At 38.1% G+C, this 18,903-nt stretch overlaps 1 protein-coding gene across 1 annotated transcript in view; it reads right to left on the bottom strand.

Annotated features, from left to right (window-relative positions):
* vps35 (VPS35 retromer complex component) overlaps positions 1–18,903 on the bottom strand; it is a 39,055-nt gene that overhangs the window by 4,670 nt on the left and 15,482 nt on the right. The window contains exons 6-15 of the mRNA XM_048184716.1: positions 18,687–18,900; positions 14,182–14,265; positions 13,983–14,092; positions 13,785–13,881; positions 13,539–13,687; positions 11,775–11,982; positions 7,449–7,604; positions 6,970–7,092; positions 2,914–3,093; positions 2,440–2,679 (exon numbers count right to left, since the gene is read on the bottom strand). Coding sequence (XP_048040673.1) covers positions 2,440–2,679; positions 2,914–3,093; positions 6,970–7,092; positions 7,449–7,604; positions 11,775–11,982; positions 13,539–13,687; positions 13,785–13,881; positions 13,983–14,092; positions 14,182–14,265; positions 18,687–18,900 — 1,561 coding nt within the window. The remainder of the gene's footprint in view (positions 1–2,439; positions 2,680–2,913; positions 3,094–6,969; positions 7,093–7,448; positions 7,605–11,774; positions 11,983–13,538; positions 13,688–13,784; positions 13,882–13,982; positions 14,093–14,181; positions 14,266–18,686; positions 18,901–18,903) is intronic.

Below are 18,903 nucleotides of genomic sequence, written 5' to 3'. Positions count from 1 at the left end.
CCCATCTGCTCTGTGCTTGTTTGGAATTCGTTTTCATGCTAATTTTCCCCGCTTAGTAAATCTGGCCCTTAAAATTAGAGGGGTTTAGAGAAACCGAATCTTTGAAAGAACTATTTCAGACACTGTGAGAAAAGAGATGATGCTGCAGTGTATATTATTAGAAAATTAAAGTGTTTTTTTGACCTTGGATGCATTTTGCTATAGCTTGATGCCATTGTAGGAAACCTCCAATACAAAATTAGGAACCTTTAAAATGGAATAAGAGGGGCACTTTAAAAGGAGGATAAATACAGCAAACTATAAAGATAAACTTGGCGATCACAGCCACCGCACTGCACTGCAAAACGGCACAGTGGTGCAATGCAGGAGCTAGTCACGTATCAGCATGAATCACCAACACCACACACACAAAACATCATTAGGACTGAATCCATGTCCATTATATAGATGTGTGTGCTATAAATGGAATAGACCCCCATTGCTAAACTAGTAGTATGGGATAAATGATTGGCATATGTGAGAACAGCCGCAGATATATTTTATTTACAACCATACACAAATATCATCTAAATCCTGAATTAACTAAACACTGTAGCTGTTTGAAAGGAGCTAAAGCATACAATTACCATAATATGTTTTTAGAGATTTAGTTGAAGTACTGGCTTGAAGTGGCTTTACCAAAAACAATGCTACACCCAGTATATTCTACTTTAAAATGTCTGTTCTGTTTTCATTTTAGCCTGATCCTGTCCACTGCCAATTATCTCACTAGCTCGACAGGATTGCCAGATGGTGGGCAAACACAGTGTGCTGCAGCGATGAGCATTGTAACCGATGACATACATGTATGCTGAGCACATGAAGGCTGTGATCTCATCAATCCAACTCGATTTTTGCATTCTCACAAACGCTTTCATCACAACTAACAGTTCAAACATGATGTAAATGAGAGATTGTGCAGTGTAGACAGTGTCACTGATTTATTTTCATGCTACTAAGAGAAACAACGTGAAGTTGATCGTTTAGTCACTGGCTTGATTCCTGGACGCAAAATAAACAGCAATAAACGATTTTGAGACAAAGAACATCTGACTGTACATGAATCATTACATATCAGAATTCACTGATCACAGATTGGGCATTAGAATCAACACAGTTACTTACATGTTGTGGCATTACTGCTGGGTCAATATCTTGCAGTAAAGCCTGTGCCGAAATTGTGCTCGATTTACCAAAGAATCCACAGTGAAATGTACCGAACAAACAAATAACGCACTACTGAGACATTCATGTAGTTCAAATAGAAACCACTTTCCTAGCATTAGGATCATTTAGATGGTAATGCTATTTTTAGTCTAGTGATCCTTTATCTCTCTTCTCTCCTTTTTATATTCCATAATGTGCCAGTGGGTGGGGCCAAAGGTGCGATGATGTAGAAGTAGTTTTTCATCGCATTTTGTGTCATAATGTGACAAAATTCCAAGTGAGTCGTTTTCTGAGCTTGGATTCATAAAAGCTGTTTTTGGACTAACAAGGAAGTTTTGATGTTTTTAATAGTACAACGACCTCCTACATGTCAAAAGATCAAGAAAACTTTGATTTCTCAATTCATGACCCCTTTACCATGAATGACAATCTTCTATAACTGAACAGACAGACAACCTTAAATTTTCAGAAGTTACACCTGAATTTTGAGAGGGAGCTGTGTGGACTGTGTGAACAGAGCCAGAGAGAAATGCAGGAAACAAAAAAAAAAAAAGACATTTATATATGCGGGGTCACAGGGAGATGGGACGTCATATTCTGAATCAACTGTGAACAGCCTACACAAAATGCTGCTTCTAAAATAAATCACTGAGTTTCACTGAAATCACTGCCATATTATTTTACAGTTGTGAGCAATTTACCCTTCATTATCATCTCAATACTAGAACATCTTCTACCTACAGAGTCTTGAAAATGAAAAAACCCTCTAGAAGCTTCAGAAATTACAGCAAATACCTGAATATCCTACTCACACGTTAATTTCCATACCTAAAATAGCATTTGTCATTGCCAAATGCCCACGATAACTTACTTGGATCACACAGAAAGACACTAAAAACCTGAAATGACACCCACTGAGATGTATTAAGACATGATCATTCTGACTGATCCAAACCTAACAGGTTATGTAAGAATAACCTCTTTCATTATCAGACATTGATTACGGCCATGATTATGGCACAACTGGAAAAAAAACCCCAAGCGCATGAACATGGCATGGCTGGGTCATAACTTCATTCAGGACTATTCAATAAGACTTACACAACCTGCAATCCAATTACAGCTAAAGGTCAGTTACTTCACAGTCACAAAAGAATTGCTCATATTAGTAATGAAATTTTCTGAATGCCAGACTTCATTTGGCCCTTTAAACTGTGGAAGACATATACCAACCTCTTCTCCGCCCTTGTCAGTGTTGCGTCCTGACCAGAAAAGGTGGGCACAAATGCTGACTGCACGGCACTGGTCAGGTTTCTTCAGAAGTTTGGAGGCAGCCAGAGCGCACTGGGTACGCAGGGGCTCGTGGTTCTCTTCGCTGAAGCACCGTGTACGCTCAAACGTGCCAATGATCAGAGTTATTGCAGCCAGCTGAGCCTTTGAGTCGCTGATCTCGTCTTCATACAGAGAGAATGCCTTGGGACACATGCAATGAAAGTCACTTTTCTATAAATAATGTGTTGGGATGTGAGAATGAGTCAGGGCTAAGTAATATGTATATTTATTTTTTTATCTAGTCTTATCTTGTTCTCAGGCTATTACTGTATCATTGTGAACAGTATTGAACATGAGAGGGAAGGATAGATAATCTATGCACGTTAATCATCTTGGGAGTGATCTATCAGGTATTTAATCAGAATGCTTCTCTACCTGAGACATGAACTCATAGGCAACGGTTTCGTGGTTCTCGAAGCCGATCTCTCCAGCTGCCAGAGCCCCCTGGAGGAAGAGCCTCAGGGGTAACTCTGCCAGCTCTGCTTTGATCAGAGCGCTGATGGTCTGATGGGCGAATGAGAAAATTTTCTGACATTTCTTTTCCCATTTATCATCCTGTGGAAGAGAAAGATAGACATGTATATATAAAAAAAAATCTCTTCTATTATAAACTGTGATTCAAATGTGAGTGCATTTCATTAAGTGTGAAAATATGACAGATGAGGCTTGTATAACCATACTTCCATGAGAAAGGAAAGGTGCACTTTTTATTTCACCACAGTGGATGCCTAATGTGATCCTTTAAAGGCTTTCAATTTAAGGCAATTAAACTGTATTGTCTTAGGTTTTTTGGATAGTTTTTTGGATCATGTTTCTTAAAGGGTTAGTTCACCCAAAAATGAAAATGATGTCATTAATGACTCACCCTCATGTCGTTCCAAACCCGTAAGACCTCCGTTCATCTTCGGAACACAGTTTAAGATATTTTAGATTTAGTCTGAGAGCTTTCTGTCCCTCCATTGAAAGTGTAGGTACGGTGCACTGTCCATGTCCAGAAAGGTAATAAAAACATCATCAAAGTAGTCCATGTGACATCAGTGGTTTAGTTAGAAGTTTTTGAAGCATCTAAAATACATTTTGGTCCAAAAATAACAAAAACTACGACTTTATTCAGCATTGTCTGTCTTCTTCTATGGCGGTTGGCATCCAGCTTATTGGTGCATTACCGCCCCCTTCTGCTCCAGACTGTGACGCTGATGACGTGTTATGTAGTGCGCCCGAGCTTCGTTTACAGTCTGAGGGAGACGCACGCTGTATTCAAGCTATTCTACATTGTTTGTATTTTGGTATTGCTATATTTTTTGTGCATGTCGCGGATGTCCTAATCGCGTCACTGTCTGGAGCAGAAGGGGGCGGTAATGCACCAATAAGCTGGATGCCAACCGCCGTAGAAGAAGAAGAAGCAGCGTCACTGTGGATATACACAGACCCGGAAGAGAAGACAATGCTGAATAAAGTCGTATTTTTTGTTATTTTTGGACCAAAATGTATTTTAGATGCTTCAAAAACTTCTAACTAACCCACTGATGTCACATGGACTACTTTGATGATGTTTTTATTACCTTTCTGGACATGGACAGTGCACCGTACCTACACTTTCAATGGAGGGACAGAAAGCTCTCGGACTAAATCTAAAATATCTTAAACTGTGTTCCGAAGATGAATGGAGGTCTTACGGGTTTGGAACGACATGAGGGTGAGTCATTAATGACATAATTTTCATTTTTGGGTGAACTAACCGTTTAAATGACTTTATGATTTTTCTCCTGTGTCAGAAATCTAAGAAGGGATGCTTGTCAGTTTCTATAAATTACAGTCAATTATTTTAATGATAATCATCATTAAATCAATTAGTCACTGAACACAACAGATGGGCTGCTAACCTCTTGGCTTATGTACAGCTATGTCACACCGACCATGTGGATTAAAGCTTTTAATTTACAGAAGATTACATTAAAGGGGAAAAAAAAAAATCCCTTTCTATGTTTTATACAGGTGTGTTATTACTAGGGATGTCCCGATCACGTTTTTTTGCCCTCGAGTCCGAGTCCTAGTCATTTGATTTTGAGTATCTACCGATACCGAGTCCCGATCCGATACTTCTATAATACATGAAAAAGAATAAAGAAGAGCAAAAAAAACTGATCCAGGAACAGTGCTTTTCAGGTTTTTCAGGAATCTAACAATCGTTTTCACGTACAGAAAATGGATAAAGTAATCAAATATAAAACATCACTGCATATTATCTTTACTGTATAAAATAAATAAAGATTAATCATTATTGAAGTTACAAAAACTATTCAGTCAAGAGCAGTGAGTGATTTCTTTGTTATTTGTTGTTTGATTTAACATTAAAAAGAGGCAGCAGGAATAGTTTTTTTTCCCTAGAAGACATGCACGATCCAGTACATATACTGTTACACATGCGTCTTTCTCGACTAATATACGTTCACTTAAGACATAACCGACTATGTTTGCTAGGATACTCGCTAAGACGGGCATGTTGACATAATTTTTGTATGAATTTGTCCGCTGAAGCGCAAGACTTGAAAGAGAACTCAGTATTTGCGCGCTGACTGAAATAAGCGTGTGCGCGCTTCGGATGAGCGCACACAAATCTTCTCACAGCTCGTGCGAGTTCTCTTTCGCGTCTTGTTCTTGAAGGTTTAAATCAGCAAGGCTTAAATGAGTTAGTTTAAACACAGACAGCAACGTGTGCTGTTCAGGTCTCACCTGCGCTCGCGCGCTATCAACACCCGGGTGATGACGGTGTAAATGACTGGACATTAGAGCATACGGCACTCGCAGTTAACAGTTTACAAAGAGTGACTGTTTTGTCCACGCTTTCTGATTATCGTTGTTGTAACGTTTTGCGCATCCATCGACTGAAACATACATTATTTGAACTCTGTCTGTCTGTTTTCCACGTTGCTATTTTAAACAAACCATATTAACCAATAGATGCGTCGTCATTCGAGATGGACCGCGGTGCAAGTGCGTACCTAACCGTAAGTGGAGAACCGTAGGGTTCGATTTTTTACTGAGAACCGTTGCACCCCTAATAACGTTACATATATATCCGAGTCCTGATCGGGAGGTAACGTCCGATTCCGATCGAGTCTGAAACCACGTGATCGGATCTGGACATCCCTAGTTATTACACAGTGGATGTGTTACCAAATCTTGTGTATAAACAAAAACTGAATAACTAAATGTTTAATTCTGAATCATACCCATAAAAATATTCCCATCTAATAAAAAATGATCTGTTCATTTATTTCCATAAGAGTGAAAGGCCCTGATACACTTCTAGCGAAATCGAAGAGCAAACTGGTGTGACGTCATTTCGAACAAAATTGGGCCAAAAACAAAGTATGTTTTGTGTTTGTTTCGGGAGTTTGAAACAGCTTGCCAGAGCAATATTTTACAGAAAAGTATGCTCTGGCTGGTAAACCCCTTCAAACTACCATTGGTCTGGGGTGATTGCGTAATAGGAAGGTGTGCTCTGAAGCTCCAGCTTCTTTGACGTGGAAATCTTCTCTGGTTCATTTAATCTGTTCAGTCCGTCGAGGTTGGACATCCGTGAGTAAAAACATGAACACGCTGGAGAGCTTCTCTATAGTAGAAAATGAAGTTGTAATTCTAATCGAAAGAGACACCGACACTGTTTTTACACGTTTGCTAGCTATAAAACAATCTATTGTGTATAGTGGTATACAAATAAACGTGATTCTTTACTAGAGTTTACTAGAGTGCCGAATTGCATAGTTCGCCCAAACATCTATATCACTATCATCAGATGTTGTATTAACTGCAGTTTTCTCACTGCTGACATTTTTGTTGTATGTTTATTTTATCTAAAGGAAAGCGCGCAGCACATATTTATAAATTCATCTAAACGCCACTCTCAGTAGCGTGGACAGCGTCAGCATCAGTATATCACTGCTCACGTATTTCAAACGTATTTTTTCCCCAAAGCGAAGAATGAAAAAGAACTTCACCGTGAATATATTGGAGCCTTAAAGAACCACATGCTAAGACTAGAATATTTCAAACTGGGGTCCAGGGACTCAAAAGAGTATGCTTGGGGGTCCACAGACAAGATTTTGGTCATGGTTAATATTGTTCTCACACAGAATAAATGTGTCTTGATTCAAGAGAACATATAGCTGCCATTATATTTTAGTAAGGGGATTATCATGAGCAACAAAGAATTTGAAAACCCCTGCTCTGCTGGAGCACTATTGCATGTGTATGTGACCACCAACAGAGTTGTGCCCAGTAAGAGTGTTTCAAATCATTCTTTTACGATGTTCAGATTTAGTTAGGATGCTGCCTCTAAAAAGGTTGCTATGTAGACAGAAGAAAGTGTTTTGTTTTAGGTAATGTCATGGCAGAGTGGGATGTTCCATGATTGAATGTGGGACATACTGAGGAGGAGTTCTCTTTGTAACGGAAGGCCAGATGATACGCAGCGAACACCAGCGGGGGAAGAGTGTGTCGAATTCTCTGGTTTCCCCCAGCGCCAAAGTGTTTCCTGGCAGTGTTTAAAATCTGTGGGAGGCACAAAAGAAAGAGTAGATGAATCGATTTGAATAATTCATTAAGCAGCATGATGACCTCATCAACTGATTGAATGAAATGAAACGACTTTCACTGGGAGCTAATTAGACCAGTTCTAGCTGATGTCAAACAATCATGACATTGTCAGTCACTTGCTTATGATGTTCCATCAAGGGGATTATATCTTGTTAGAATCCAGCACTGGTGAAATGATCAAAGAAACATGCTGTCCACAAATAAGGAGTACTTAACAGCAGTGCATTTTTATAGACCTTTGAAAGGAGTCTAACAATGCCCTTCTCTGTCATATGATGAAAGGAGAGGGTAAGAGAGGAAAGACCATGTACCAGATACTGCTGATCAGGGTCGTCTGAATGCAGGAGATGAATGAAGCGGCCCACTAAACTCTGTTCCTCTGCAAAGTCCTCCGGGTCAGGATCCTCAGCAGGCTGATCTGGCTGATCCTGGATCAGTGTAGACACCAGGCTCAGGATAGCATCAACCTGCAAGGAAAGGACCATGAGATAATGCCTGAAATGCAGGGTGCAAATAGTTTAACCATTATTCTACACATAAGCAGTGTAAAACAGAATGCTATTTGGTGGTCCTAAAAGTGACTTTATAATGTGGAGAGAGATCTGAATTCTGGTTATACAATGTAAAAAAGTCTTTGGAGAGAGATCTAAATTCAGGTGATAGTATGTAAATAAGTCTAGATTCATTATGAGGCAAGCATGTTTTTCCAATTTTAAAATACTTAAAAATACTTAAAGGGTTGGTTCATCCAAAAATGAGGTTTCTGTCATTTATAACTCACCCTCATGTCATTCCAAACCCGTACCCGTGGTTCAACTTTAATGTTATGAAGTGACGAGAATACTAAATCAAGGTTTTTGATGAAAACATTCCAAGTATATACTCTTTATAGTGGACTTCAATGGCCTCCAGACGGTTGAAGGTCAAAATTACAGTTTCAGTGCAGCTTCAAAGGGCTTTAAACGATACCAGATGAGGAATAAGGGTCTTACCGATCGTTTCGCTAGATCATTTTCGAAAAAAATACAACTGTATATGCTTTGTAAACACAAAATATCGCCTTGCAAGTGCTTCCGCTTTCCGTATTCTTCAAAAACGCTTACGCTGTATGTCATACGCCTTCCCTATTCTTCTTACAGAAAAAAACTAAACTGGCGCTGCGTTCATTCCGTAAGTAGAATAGGAAAGGTGTAGGACATTAGTGTAAGCGTTTTGAAGACTGCGGAAAGCGGAAGTATGTTCAAGGCGATATTGTGTATATAAAGCATATACAGTTGTATTTTTTTCGAAAATGACAGATCGTTTCGCTAGATAAGACCCTTATTCCTCATCTGGTATCATTTAAAGCTCTTTGAAGCTGCAATGAAACTGTAATTTTGACCTTCAACCGTCTGGAGGTCATTGAAGTCCACTATCAGGAGAATAATCCAGGAATGTTTTCATCAAAAACCTTAATTTCTTTTCGACTGACGAAAGAAAGACATGAACATCTTGGATGACATGGGGGTGAGTAAATTGTCAGGAAAATTTTATTTAAAAGTGGACTAATCCCACTGTAGTCACATGGACTATTTAAATGATATCTTTATGACCTTTCTGGACCTTGAATGTGGTAATTACGTTGCTTTCTATGGGGGCTCAGAAACCTTTTTGATTTCATCAAAAATATCTTAATTTGTGTTCTGAAGATGAACAAGGTTTTACAGGTTTGGAATGACATAAGGGTAAGTAATTAATGACAGAAATTTCATTTTTGGGTGAACTAACCCTTTAACATGCAAAGATAAGTAAGCTACTGACACTGTAAAGTGCAAACACTTAATGAACTTTAAGTTTGATTTCAGTCAGACTAAAGCAATAATTTGTCTTTTTTTTTTAAATGTCATGTAAATGCTACAGTCAGACTAAAATCATACCACTCTGAATTTAGAACTTACCTGGATAATTCAATCATAGAATCATAGAAACATTTGAATAGGTGCTCTCTTTTCAACTGTTCACCAAATGAACAGGTGAAAATATGGTGCGTTTTTGGCACAGTCCTCAGAAAAGGACAGAGCAGCTCCAACATTCTCCAACACAGAAATATCAATATATTCCTCCCTCGGTACTATGGCCAGACCTGTCTGAGTCATAGCTGACCTTTCCGTCAGGAGTCACAGACTTTAGAGAGAATTAAAAACACACCTTTGAAAAAACAGGAGGAGAAAACCCCTGGGCTAGAGTGAAACGGCATTTAAAGACAAAAGCAATCAAAAACCACTCCAGTGCTCTAAACTCAAGGTGCACAGCTTAATAACAAAGGAGGAATAAAAACCCCTAAATCTGTCAGTCACTTACTATTAGAGGAGCAAATTACTCATATTCTCAAAAAGAACATACAAATGGCATTAGCAAGTTTGTGAACCCTTAAGAATTTTCTGTATTTCTGCATAAATTTGACCAACATCAAAACTTCATCTTAGACAAATGCAATCTGATCATACACAAATTCTTGTATTCTTTCCACTTATTTATTGGCCAAAAATACCCAAGAGTAAATCTCTTTGTATAGTATAGAGTATCATCTGTTAATTTAAAGACGTAATTAAACAAGTGTTTCAACTTTTCAACTTTTTCACTTATCAGTTTAGCAGCCCTGTCCTACTGAAAGAATATAAAGTTGTGAGGTTTGCCTTGCCTTAGTCATTGTATTACTGATGTTATTAAAGGTGCCCTAGAATCAAAAATTGAATTGACCTTGGCATAGTTGAATAACAAGAGTTCAGTACATGGAAATGACATACAGTGAGTCTCAAACTCCATTGTTTCCTCCTTCTTATATAAATCTCATTTGTTTAAAAGACCTCCAAAGAACAGGCGAATCTCAACATAACACTGACTGTTACGTAACAGTCGGGATCGTTAATATGTATGACCCCAATATTTGCATATGCCAGCCCATGTTCAAGGCATTAGACAAGGGCAAAACGTCTGGATGTGCACAGCTGAATCATCAGACTAGGTAAGCAAGCAAGAACAATAGCGAAAAATGGCAGATGGAGCAATAATAACTGACATGATCCATGATATCATGATATTTTTAGTGATATTTGTAAATTGTTTTTCTAAATATTTCGTTAGCATGTTGCTAATGTACTGTTAAATGTGATTAAAGTTACCATCGTTTCTTACTGTATTCACGGAGACAAGAGCCGTCGTTATTTTCATTTTTTAAACACTTGCAGTCTGTATAATTCATAAACACAACTTCATTCTTTATAAATCTCTCCAACAGTGTGTAATGTTAGCTTTAGCCACGAAGCAAAACCTCAAACTCATTCAGAATCAAATGTAAACATCCAAATAAATACTATACTCACATGATCCGACGCATGCATGCAGTACGCAACCCATTTGAGGGTTATATTAGCTGTGTGACCTTTGTAAATGCACTGTATTATAGTCGAGAGCTCGGGGGGCGGGGAGCACGTGATTTAAAGGGGCTGCAGCCTGAATCGGTGCATAGTTAATGATGCCCCAAAATAGGCAGTTAAAAAAAATGAATTAAAAAAAATCTATGGGGTATTTTGAGCTAAAACTTCACAGACACATTCAGGGGACACCTTAGACTTATATTACATCTTGTAAAAACTGGTTCTAGGGCACATTTAATGCTTACCAAGCTTTATAGTTGCAATGAAAGAAAAGTAGCGACAGATTTTTTCTTCCGTATTGTGAAATCTTAATGTAACGGAGTATCAAAAAAAAAAGAAAATGTAAGGTGGTGACCTGGTTCAATTCACTGGTTGTTGATTGGATTCTGAAATGAAATGAAATGAGTTTAAGCGAATGAAATTATTGGAGTCCTGAATACATCACCAGAGAGAATCATGTTGTTTTCACCACCAGGCCCAATTATGATAATTTGATTAAACATTACGGAGGTCAAAACATTTAAAAAAAAATAAAATAAAAATGAAACATTCACAGATTAGTGTTCACAATAAGATCTAAATCATGCATTTAGAAATTAGATAGGATGAGTTTTCATTTCATACCATACATACATTAAAATATATTTGTAAAGAGTTTGGGTGCACCATAAGTGAACAAATGGATGAAAATTCGAGTAACAGTAACCACAGTTAAGCCCGGGACACACCAAGACGTCGATCGGCCATCGGGCAACGTTGGATTGTTTTTATGCATTGGCCGACTAAGTTTTCCCGGTGTGTTCTGTACAGCTGGCTCTCGTCGGATGCCGTCGGGATCAGAGTTCTCTCTTTCACCTGACGACCCGATGCCGATTCTTCAAGATGAATCACCGTCGGGTTGTCAGGTGAGAGAGTGAACTCTGACTGGCTGTTCAGTTTAGTGAACGAGTCGAAGAGCGAGAATAATAGCAAAACAGTGAGCAAACAAGTCAAGAATAGGGTGCTGTGCATGGAAGGATAGAAAGGAGGAAGCACTCCTATTCCTATGGCAGTGCAAGTTGATGTCATTTACAGTGGGCAAAGATACAAAATGTTCTTAGCAGGGCTCACAAACTTTCTTCTATCACTATACAGAGATTTTGTTTAAGACATGCAAAAACATCATTGGCTGACAGCCAGCCAACAATTACGTCTGCTAAAAGTACTGAATGTGATATAAACCTGATCTTGGGCCACTATGGTGGTGTTGTAGTCCAGAATGTTGCTCAGTACGTAGCAGCTCATGCTTTTGCGTGACTCATAATCGAAGTACTCAAAGAGTGGTGGAAAATGCTTGAGCTGGAGCACAGTGAGGATGTTATTGTACGTGTCCACAGGGATCTTCAGGAGCCTGGTTAACTCTTTAGACACTGCGCTGCTGGTGGCAATGCTGCACAAAAAGACATGAAAGACATCAAACAGTCACAAACAGAAGCAGGTACACTGATGTAGTAAAGGCTGACCTTACTACTGTGGTCATCTATATTTTGAAAAAATAGTATAGCTACCGGTATGTGCCAAAATTACACCAAGATGTTGAAGAGCATGAAACAATTCATTCTTAAAAACAAATCCAATATTTACAGAACTTAATTAGGAAGATTTGAGGTATGACATCAGAAACGTGGAACATTATTACCACAACATAACACAGATGTGTGCAGAAGTGGCAGCTAGCCACAAATATCAGCCTTCTGCATGATTGACCTGTGCTGTGATCAGTCACTCAATGTGATTGCAAATAGTGAGTCATCATGTCTATGTGGCTTCCCATCCACCCTCAAAATTGCTGGGTATCTGAAAAGATTTTGGACGTCAGAACGAAAAAAAAAAAAAATGCATTACCAAGTTATTTTTAACATGTTAGAGAAAAAAGAAAATGCAAACTAAGACAGGAAATGAACATGTAAATGTAGTATCTGCATGTTCTGCCTTATCTGCTGTCCATGATACTTTAGGAAAAAAACCCTAAGTGTATTCTATTAATATTCCTCAAAAACCCTAATATTAAACGTTTGCAGTTATTTCTGCCTGAAACAGTGCACAGACCCAATTCAATCTTTGTTATGCAGAAACTTTCAGCCTTAGCAATGCTATATTTGTTTTTTGTAAGTTTATTCCATTTAAAAGACTGAGTAAAATTGGAAAATCTCCCAAAGACTTGCACCTTGTCGACACTGAAACATGGGCACGCCGCAACAGCTTGAGTCCGTCTACACTGCAAGCATCAAAGCTGCACGTCATCTCAGAAAAATCACTAACACGGACTTTGTTCTTTCACTAACTCAAGAGAAAAAGGTTGAATAAATATTTATTCTATGGAAATCCACTGGAATACAATGGATTTACTTTACGATTGTGATTATTAATTATTATTATTATTATTATTATTTATTATTATTAATATATTAAATATTAGTACTGATAGAACTGCATACAAAAATGATTATAAAAAAAAATCATTGAAATTATTAGACCAGAAAGAGATGGCTTTGATTTAATGGTCATCTAAATAGTTTTAATATTTAGATTACTTTTTGACCATTAAATCAAAGCCATCTCTTGTTTCTGATCTAATCATTTCAATGATATTTTGTTTATTACCATATTTGTATGCAAATAATTGTATGCAGTAACGAAAAATGACATGGCAATATCTGCAGCTGGTCTCGTCTTCCTTGCATATATTTAATTAATTTATTACCACCTACACAGTGACTGCGCAGGGATGCAACAACTGAAATATAAATAAAAGGATCAGCATAATTAGGCCTCATAGGCATGTTCCCAATAACTGTTCCCTTTTTGCAAAATGAGCCTAAATACAGAAATAGAGCACTCCAATCATCCAGCAACACACTAGCTCTGGTAAAGAGTGGGGGTGTTACTTGGACCATGTGCTGATCTGCCAAATGGTGCGAGAGAAAAACAGTAACTAATACTCACTGTTCCAGGTTGAGTTTGTTGAAAATCTCCACAGTACTTTCCAACACTTTATCCACATAGTCCACACGATCAGGATAGCACTTCATGGCCAGATTGATGAGAGACACTTGAAGCGAAACAACATCTTCAGATGGCATGTCCTGACGAGACTGATGAGAAAAAAATAAAGACGGCAAAATTAAACATTTATATTTGAGCTAGGGATTTTAATAAATGACTCAATATTTCAATAAAGCCACAGCATACCTGTATGACAGTTGCCACCTGCTGTGAAAAGATATCAAATAGCTTGATTTCAGCAGGGATTCCAGGTCCATCTTCTCTGTGAGCAAACAGGGCCAACCTGTGGGATGAGACAACAATCAAATAAGACACTATATACAGAGGCCTTAAACATGTTTGTAAAGTAGAGCTGAACAGTGAATGAGTGGAACAACAAGCCACCTGTCAATAAGAGCAATGATGATATTCTTGACGTTCACGTTTTGGTGCAGCTCAGCACAGGAGCGAAGGAAAGGGTTCAACGTCTGCAGGTGGAACTCATCCGGAAAAACCTGCAGAAAAATAAAGTGCAGACAAAATTGTCAGTGCATTGGCAGTCAAGTGCAACAAGATGATGAGTGATAGTGTGGTATTTCTGTACCTGTATGATGCACTCCATGAGGTATTCCTGTGCTAGAGAGTCTCTACAGTTCACCACCTGCTCCAAGATCCCAGACAACACGATCTGTGTGGAGTCGACACATATTTATTGCATGCCTAGTGCTGCCAAATCCTTTTGCAAAGAAGATAACTGCAAATTACAGCACGAGTCTAAAAATTATGCCTACAGTCTACAGCATTATGCTGCTTTAAAGCCACTATATGTTGAAAAGGTCTTGTTGGTGTTGGATTCTACATCTGCAGTATACCACACACTACCGTTCAAAGTTTGGGGTCAGCAAGATTTTTAAAGTGTCTTGTGTTCACCAAGGCCGCATTTATTTGATCAAAAATATAGTAAAACTGTAATATTGCGAAATATTATAACAATTTAAAGAACTGTTTTCTACTTTAATATCATAAAATGATGACAAAGCTGAATTTTCAGCAGCCATTACTCCAGTCTTCATTGTCACATGATCCTTCAGAAATCATTCTAATATGCTGATGTTTTTCTTTTTTCCATTTCTTATTATTATCAATGTTGAAAACAGTTGTGCTGCTTAATATTTTTGTGGAAAAATCCTTTCAAGTTTCTATCTGTATCTTACTGACTGACCCCAAACTTTTGACTACTTTTCTACACAAATAGCTCAACAGGAGAATGAATGCTGAGAATATAATTATAATATGAATAACTTCCTGCTTGAAAATGTTCATCAGTTCATTTTGTTCAGCTATATTTCAACTCAATTCAACTCCAAAACTTTTGTTTCTAAAAATTGAAGGTGAGCATTTAAGCCAGGGATCGGGAACCTTTTTTCACCAGAGCCATTTTTTATTTTTTGATAATGCATTTTTTTCAGAAGAGATCATGCAAAAAATAATATTTTTTAGTATTATTATTTTACTAAAAACCTGTTTTTTTTCAATAACATTTCAATAACAGTCATTATTTTACTAAACTTGGTTGCATTAATTTATACTTCATTATTTTTCTGTTCATCACTGTAAAGCTGCTTTGAAACAATCTGTATTGTATAAAGCGCTATGTGAATAAAGTTGAATCGACACACCGTTTAATTACTGACAGGATTCATGACAACCGCATTCTATCACAGAACTTACACCTGTAAATTTTACTCACATCCGCATTCTCTGACCCCTGCTGTGCAAAGCAGACTGGAAAACTAGTTGTTTTAACATCATACAGTGTGAAAGAACCGCTGTACAGCACACAAGCATGTCTCGTGTATGCGGCGTTTTCAAGTGTAATCTTTGTCAATTACAGAGACGAAGATATGATCTGTGTGTCATGTGAAGGTTTCAAAATTCAGTCTCTGTCTTCCATCGGAGCTGCATATTTGTTTGGTCTGTGCACAACTCAAATGCTTCGTTCTCCATTATATAAAAGCTGCTGTCGTTTGATTAAGATTTGAGCAATGAACTCGTGCTGTGTTGAATGTGATAATTTACAGTTTTATGGATGTCTTTGACATTTACTTCACTATGGTTACAGGTGGTATTCATGGCAAGCACAAGAATAGAATATGGGCTTGTGAATTTAGTTGCTCTAATTTATAGAGAAATTATTCAAGCCGCTACTTTAAGCTGCTGTGTGAACAGAACATTTCGTTTTGTTTAGTTGTGTAAAACAAATGAATTGTAATTGACTTTGCGTTTTCTTCAGGAAACTGATCTCTATTGATATGTCTAAGTTTTTAATGACCATATGCTGGAGAAGGGTGAGACAACTGGCGAGCCACGTGATTTTTGTCAAAGAGCTACATGCTGCTTGCGAGTCAAAGGTTCCCAACCACTGATTTAATAGAAATATGACACAGCTACTTGAATCTGCAAGCCATTAGCTGTAAGTATGAAGGTAAAATACAGAATTTTAATTTATCAATATCAAGCTAAAAATGTATATTTACCTCTGATTAAATAGCTTAAAGTACATCTGAAAAGCTGCTTTGCAGACACAGTGTTATGCATATGTATGGGTACTTGAATTTAAAAATCAAATGAGACCATATTGAGCCCCTCACATTGTTAATTCATGAACGTGAACGTAGAGTGCTTTAACAAACAGCTTTCAAAAGGCCATCAAAAGACGCTGTAACCTCTTACGCAGTTGTCATGCCATCAATGGCTCTTCTACCCAGCGATTATGGTAAGTGCTAGCCTGAGGTTGCCAGTGTTAGCAACAAATAAACCGGTAGTCAAGGTCAAATCTAATTTCAATGCACCCTTTTAAACCTTTAAAAAAACTAGGGCTGCAAGAAATATCGAAATTATTGCAATATTGCAAAATGTACATATTGCAATATGCATATCACAATGGCTTGCGATAACTGCATGATTTTAATACTCCAAAAGATTACAAAAAGTCCAAGTTTTAGGTCGATGCAGACAATAAACTGGACACATGACTGTTAAATACATGTGACATGCTTAATGTTATTAAATGCAGTAAACGAAGTACACTCGCGCAAAGAAAGCCGCCTCTCGGACAGCGCGTAATCCCGAAATCAGTTCTCTTCCCCAGCTTACATGGTCAAATACACAAAATTATATCAAAATGCCTGACTTGGTGAGTATTCACGTAAACACATTTATGTCTTTAAGTGGACTAAACAGTTGAGAAAGAAAGCACGCATGTAACAATATATTGGATCTGTGCAGCTCTTAAAGTGACAGCAACCTAATAAACCTGCTTCTGTCTGTGAGCTTAATCAAACCACAAAAGACAAAGAGATAGTCACTGTTCTTAACAGAATAACTGTTGTAGCTTTAATAAGAATCGGTGTGTATTTAATAAATAAAGTGAAGACTAAGCAGTGTTTTAATTTCACATTTGATTATTCAGTTTTTGTTGTTAAATAACCTAATGTATGCCTACCTGAAACCCTAAACCCCTTGGTTTACACTGACGTTAAAATGACACTATTTTATGTAATGCTAGAGTAAAACACTGCTGTTCACTTTCAGAAGTTGTAGGGATGCCTTACTCTCACAAAAAGAATGTGAAACATGTTTGATGGTTATACCATTTTCAGTGTTTAAATGTATTTAAAATTTTAATTTTTTTTACAAACTTAAAGGTCCCGTTTTTCGTGGTTTTTTGAAGCTTTGATTGTGTTTATAGTGTGCAATATAACATGTTCATGTTTCGCGTGTAAAAAAACACAGTATTTTTCACATAATTTACTTATCTGTATACCGCTGTTTCCACTGTCATAAAAACGGGCTGATGACTTCCTTGTTCTATGAAGTCCCTCCTTCAGAAATACGTAACGAGTTCTGATTGTGCCAGCGGTTCCTGTGTTGTGATTCGACAGCAGTTTAGCGCACCGTACCCAGAAAAGTCACGCCTCTTACCATAACGTGGAGATGCACGCGCTCAGTGTTATTGTAAACATGTCTTTAATTTTACCCTATCAATTTGAGCCGGAATCAGACCCGGTGATTGGACTGCGGGATGAAAATAACAGCGTTTCGATGACATGGCGACAAACACACTCTACAAACGCAACTCTTGTGTATTCCTGTGGGCGGAGGTTAGTCAAGAAACTGTTTTAGTGACGTCATTAAAGAAGGAAGTAGAGGGATGTAGTCCAAACTGGCCGTTCGATGTAGGCGACTTATGTTAAATAAAATATCTCGCTTGGCATTGAACTTTGAGCTTTAAAATTTTACAGATTTTATTTATACTCTAACAACAACATTACACACTAACTAAAGTTTGAAACATGGGATCACGAAGAACAGGACCTTTAAAGGTGCTAAAGAGGATGTTTTGTTTTATACATTTTTGCAATATTACTTGAAACTGTCTTTACTAACTGATAAAAGACTATTTATTAGGTGCACTGAAAGGAATAAAATTAATATACATCATCTGTGCAAGAGGTAGGGCCTTAAAAACATCAGCCAATCGTTTACGCGATCATCGCGTAAAACGATTGGCCCTCTGGCTTGTCAATCACTGCCATTACGTTCCTTGTGAGAGACGTGCGTGGATTGGCTCTCTGGTTTGTCAATCACTGCCATGACGTTCCTTGTGAGAGACGAGCATGGCTGCGCGCTCCAGTAACTTTCCACACTCCACAGGCGCTGCATGCAATGTTTTTGTCAGGAGACAGGAATAACAACTGCAGATTATGAGTTACCTGCGGTGAGTCCGACATAATGAATCCACTAACACGATACAGCGAATGCCGGTGGTAAACACTCGTGTTTTCCAATACTCGTGCACGAGTTTTGGGAGGCGTTCCCTCCAAAGGAGGGGGGGTTGTTCTTATGCATGCGCTCATTTAAAAAACTCAGTAACAGTCTTTGGTTTCTCAGTCGACGAAAAGATCCTCTTTATCACCTTTGAAGCATCATCATCACACATATTGAATATCGTATTATTTAACGAGTTATTCACACATCCCTAAAGAGCCCTATGGGCTTTGGAGAAAGATCATATATCTGCACTGGAATACTGAAACCAAAATGCACCTGTTTGTACTTTTCCACATTGACACCTTCCAGCTGGCTCAGTCGGACCAGATTGGTCCCTACAAGGATACGCAGCTCTTGCCTCTCCTTCTCTCTCTTTTCTCGGTCCCTACTGTGTCCCTGATGCTGCATCCGCACCCACAGCTTATTCATCTCAGCAAAATTCAGCAGTACAAAGTCAATGGAGTCATTGATGTCTCCAGTCATCTCTTCCCTA

This window comes from Megalobrama amblycephala, linkage group LG3, assembly GCF_018812025.1.
Source record: "Megalobrama amblycephala isolate DHTTF-2021 linkage group LG3, ASM1881202v1, whole genome shotgun sequence".
Lineage (NCBI taxonomy): Eukaryota > Metazoa > Chordata > Actinopteri > Cypriniformes > Xenocyprididae > Megalobrama > Megalobrama amblycephala.
Note: the sequence above shows the minus strand (reverse complement) of the source record. Positions and strands in the feature narration are given on the sequence as shown.